This window comes from Mesocricetus auratus, unplaced genomic scaffold (assembly GCF_017639785.1).
Source record: "Mesocricetus auratus isolate SY011 unplaced genomic scaffold, BCM_Maur_2.0 Super-Scaffold_100004, whole genome shotgun sequence".
NCBI classification, from domain to species: Eukaryota; Metazoa; Chordata; class Mammalia; order Rodentia; family Cricetidae; genus Mesocricetus; species Mesocricetus auratus.
The window spans coordinates 57,778,991-57,784,328 of record NW_024429189.1 but is presented as its reverse complement, the minus strand read 5'-3'; the positions used below and the strand labels follow the sequence as shown (position 1 = coordinate 57,784,328).

Below are 5,338 nucleotides of genomic sequence, written 5' to 3'. Positions count from 1 at the left end.
ATCTCTTTTTAGTGACATTTTCTCCTTTTTATTAATATTTTTATTTATTTTACATACTGACAACAGTTTTCCCTCCCTCTTTGTCTTCCATTCCCCCCTGCTACCTTCCTTTTATGCTGCCCCAATCCACTCCTCTACTATTTCCATTCAGGAAGGGACAGGACTCCAACAACAAAAAATAATCCATCGACTTTTAGAATGGTTGAGAGGGAAATTTCTCCATACATTAGTAGAAGTAGACATAGGATGCAACTGAGCATTTTGAAATGCTTATTGAATGTAGAGCACTGACAGATGCATGGCCTTCATAGCCATGGAGACAGATAAGAGTGGGAGGAAGAAGCAATTCTTTTCAAAAGAACCTTTTCATCTCTGAAGCTAATATCCAAAGGTTAAAGCATTAAAAATTCTGTCTGAGAGAGAAGTGTATACTTTCAATCATGAATGGAGATCTGCACTAAAATTCAGCATCAATGACACTTTTAATTTTGATCTTATAGAACATGCTTGAACATGGAACTAGCCAGAATGACATGTTTCTGCTACAGAAGATAAAGTCCTAGGTATACAGCCGATTTTGTTATTCTTAAATTGAGATACAGCTTTTTTTTTACAGAATCAAAACAGCTGTTGATAAATATGAAGTGGAAGTTGATCTCTCTCCTTTAGGGCTATTGTTTCCTTATATATATTTATATTGCATTATCCTAAGAAAGGTGAGATGCAGAGGTAGAAAATATGAATGTTAGAGTTTAGCAGACCTGGCTGTTCTTGTCCTCTATCACTGACTGAATGATAAGCTCCAGTTTCTTAAAGCTCACCTGCCTGATCCTTGGCTCCTCAACTATAAGTATGTATAAGTTCATAAAATACAAGGAATTCTTATGTAGAGCACCTCTACAGGCTTGCAGTCTGGAGACCTGAGATCATTACCATCCGGCTTTCTTTTGTAACTTAGCAGAGGACTGTGAAGGTTTCCTGTGGCCACAGATGGTGGCTTCCTGATACTACCTCAATTATTTGAACTCTGGCAATGTTGACCCTTAAAGTAAAGTTATCTACATTAGAGGCACAGGCACTGAGTAAATGCTACGGTGCTAGAGACAAACATTCTGAAGTTGGGTTACAATCTCCTTTACATTTTATCACTGGTACTTTAGGTATGTCTTCTTTTCTTTAAGATATGAACTAAAGGCATCTAAACCTTTTGACACTGTTGAGAGGAATAGGTGAAATTCCATACACAAATCACTTAATATAGTGCCAAGTGTACAGACAGTGCTCAATGTGAGGATGACCCACAGGAAACTTGTGCAGGACATGTGAGCCTCAGCATGCTGCAGCAAATGTGGAAAAGAAGAGAACAGCAAAAGCTTCATGCCAATATATCTGAGCACAGGAATAGAAATAAGTGACCAGGTTTTCATAGTGTGAGATGAGATTGCCCATTTACGTCCCTGCTTCTCAATTGCATTCTTTCCTTTTATGGGAAATCAGTCTGTCTTTAATATAAATAAATACATACCACAGGGTATACTAGTAGTCTTTGAATCAGGACAGGGAATAAAACTATTTTATACCTTGAACCAATCATTAATCATCAAATACATCTGCTTTGACATATGACTAAATTTTCAGGTTGTCTTTGTGTCTCCATGATGTGAGGAAAAAGAGGAGATCTGAATATTTTTAAAGAGTTAAAAATATTTGAATATCTTGAAAATTTGCAGAAAATTGAACTATTAACTGAAGTAATGATGAATGAGTCTTTACATGAGTAATGATGAGTGTGTGGTTTTGATCATGAAATATGATTTTGGCATATGCTTTCTAGAATTTAGGAAAATACATTAGTAGATTGTTGGTTCTTTCAAGGATTAACTACTCTGGAGAAGATATGGCAATTAGAAATGCACTCCATTTAATCTCAGAGGATCTTTTTCCTGGGTGGATTCTCTGATACTTTGTGCTATTTAGAAGGCAGGCTGTGATCCCAGGCATAAAGCTATAAGGTCATTGTGTCAATGAAATATTCATGGGAATCATAGAGAACAATCTATTTTTTCCATGGTCTTAAATATGTATCATGCTCACATCAGATGGGGACAAATCACCTTACTCTTTACAGTCCTTTTGTGTTGGGAAAACATAAAATATTGCAATAAATCTGAAGTCCAGGAAAAATGTAAGACTTAATAATGACAAAGAAGTTTTAAATACTGTTTTGAAGTCTGAGTGATATAGTCATTCATTGAGCAAATATAATAGATATTATATTAAGTGGATTCTGGCTGATTGTTCAGAGTAGACTTATTGGCTACTTATGTAAATTGTTGATTGATGATATTAGTTAAAACAAAAGAACAAATTTAGCTGAAACAATATCTATCAAAAACTTACAACCTAACTTCACGTATAAGAAAAACATAATTTGTCTTTGGGGTTTGGTTTACTTTTTGCTGACTGTTTGTTTACTTGTTGTCTTTTAGTTTTGGTTTTGTTCTTTGTTTTGGAGGTTCAGATTTCGTGTTTATTTGTTTGAAGAGACAAAATAAAGTTGATGACTTGGAGGGGAATGGATCTTGTAAGAGTTGGGTTAAAAGGAAATACATGATAAGATATATTGTATAAAAATTTTTAAGAAAAAGATGACATCCATGATAATGCTAGGTGTTTTGGGAGACATTCATAGTAAACTCTTTATTATAATATTCAAGACATTTTGTAAATTGGTAAATACAATTTTATAAGCATTTTATATTACTTGAATCATATTAAGATATTTCCTGTGTTGCCATGATACAATTTACTCTGTTCATATCTCATACTTTACTCAACTTAAATGTTCATATCTCAATTACAGACATATAAGAAATACCTAAAAATTATACTTATTTTCTAATCCTAAAATTAGTAATGGAATCTGAAGAAATTTAGGAAATAATTAGAATTTAAAAAGAGAAAAGATAGTGATAATTTCAGATCCTGAGCTAAATATACTGAGTATGTAAACTTATTCATTTTCTACATTTTCACAGTATAGGAAACAATGTTCTTTCAACATATGCACACAGTATATAGTGATCAAACAAGGGTCATTATTTTCACCTCCTTATCAATTACACTGTGGTGCACACTCCAATACTATCTATGTAGTTAACAGTGTTTGGGGATGTGTTAACTTTCATTTTCATGTTTTAGGAACCACTATTCTACATTTATACCGACTTTTATTATATTACCCACATATGGGAAAGAACATGTGACAACTTTAGTCTTACTTCAGTTGGCATAATGTCCTCTAGCACTACTGATTCTATAAAAGATGCAAGAAAAAGAAAAACATATAAATATGGTTTAGTATCTGTGAAATCAAACCTATCTACAATTTTATGGGAAAACGTAACATTTTAATTTTATTCTTGAAATAAGTATTCAAAACACAAAGTCTTTGAATATTGATTCCATAGTCATTATCACTAACTTTTGCTTCTGGTATATTTACATAATTAAAACTAGGATAAAAGAACTGTTTTACAGTTCTAATTCACCTTGTTTCATATATAGTTTTAGGTTTTTCTAATTTCTAAAATTAGTACTTCTAATGATTACACTGTTATTCTGGGGAAAACATGTTTGAGATTTCTCCTTTGACATTAGTAAATGTGATTCCTTTCTTCTTGATGTCCTATATCTTATAAGAATACTACTAACATTGAGAAAAAATGATGAAAAAGTCAAATAATAAAATATTTTTATCTTTATAAGACTTAGAACACAGGCCTCAGCTTTGAAGCAATAGAATGATGAAGATACAGAATTTTGGGGATATTTAAGTTATTTTATTATTTTTTTTTCCTAAAGTTAAAAATACCCCTTTCTGAGTTCAAAATCAAATAAACCACACAACACAGATGGAGAACAAGAGGAACGTGACTGAATTCATCTTGATAGGTCTTACACAGAATCCCCAAATGCAGAAAGTAGTGTTTGTGACATTTTTGGTTCTGTACATGGTATCGGTTTCAGGCAACCTGCTCATTGTGGTCACAATCATCAACAGCCGGACTCTGAGTTCCCCTATGTACTTCTTCCTGAGCAACCTTTCCTTGATAGACATGATTTACACTTCTTCTTCAGCTCCAAAGCTGATCGCTGACTCCCTTCAAGAGAACAAAGTCATCTCCTTTAATGGATGCATGGCACAAGTCTATGCAGAGCACATTTTTGGTGCTACTGAGATCATCCTCTTGACAGTGATGGCCTATGATCGCTATGTGGCCATCTGCAAGCCTCTGCACTACATGACCATCATGAACCACAAGCTATGCATTCTCCTGGTGGGAGTTGCGTGGACAGGAGGATTTCTCCATGCAACTATTCAGATCCTCTTTACAGTTTGGCTGCCCTTCTGTGGCCCCAACATCATAGACCATTTTATGTGTGACTTATACCCATTGTTGGAACTTGTCTGCATGGACACGCATACTCTTGGTCTCTTCGTTGCTGCCAACAGTGGGTTCATCTGCCTATTTAACTTCCTCCTCTTGATGGGATCCTATGTGATCATTTTGAGCACTCTAAAGAACTATAGCTTAGAGGGCAGGCATAAAGCCCTCTCCACCTGTGTGTCTCACATCACAGTAGTGGTTCTATTCTTTATTCCTTGCATATTTGTATATTTACGACCAGTGACCACTCTGCCACTTGATAAGGCTGTTGCTGTTTTTTACACTATGGTGGCACCTATGCTGAATCCTCTAATCTATACCCTCAGGAATGCTGAGGTAAAAAATGCAATGAAGAAGCTCTGGACAAAAAAGTGAGTTTAAATAATAATTTAATATATCATTGAAGTTTATTTACACAGGGAATACATGGATTGTTGTCCACCATATTTTGCTCTAGAGATGAGAATGTCAACTGTAATTCAGAGTTGGATATTATTTGCATATAACTATTTTAGTAGAAATTTATTCTGGGGCTATCATGCATATTTATGTTCTCCTGTCTCATATGTCTGTCATCACAGTTAATTGCTTCTGAATTGGCAAATATCTGTAAAGTGATTAAAAATCTGAAACATCTCTAGAATTCAAAAAATATGAGACTAGAATGTTCACTTGATAGTAATAATTTTATGTAATATTGAAATTTCTGATTATTAATGATAATGAAACTAGCATTGTGAATCATCTTCTTTTACTTTAGATTCTTTGTTTTGTTGTCTATTAAACATTGGTTATGTACCAAAAAGGACACTGTTAATTTTGTACCTATAGGACTTCCATTCCTTGTAGATTTTATCAGCTGAGATCCAATCAGGAGACAGACTACA

The 5,338-nt window shown here is 34.1% G+C and overlaps 1 protein-coding gene across 1 annotated transcript; it reads left to right on the top strand.

The window, feature by feature from the left end:
• The first annotated feature begins 3,902 nt into the window (after positions 1-3,902).
• On the top strand, positions 3,903-4,826 carry LOC101829931 (olfactory receptor 4C12-like). Its single transcript, XM_005064970.4, has one exon. It carries the CDS (start codon positions 3,915-3,917, stop codon positions 4,824-4,826), a length of 912 nt encoding a protein of 303 aa, XP_005065027.2. The 5' UTR covers positions 3,903-3,914.
• The last annotated feature ends 512 nt before the right edge of the window (positions 4,827-5,338 follow it).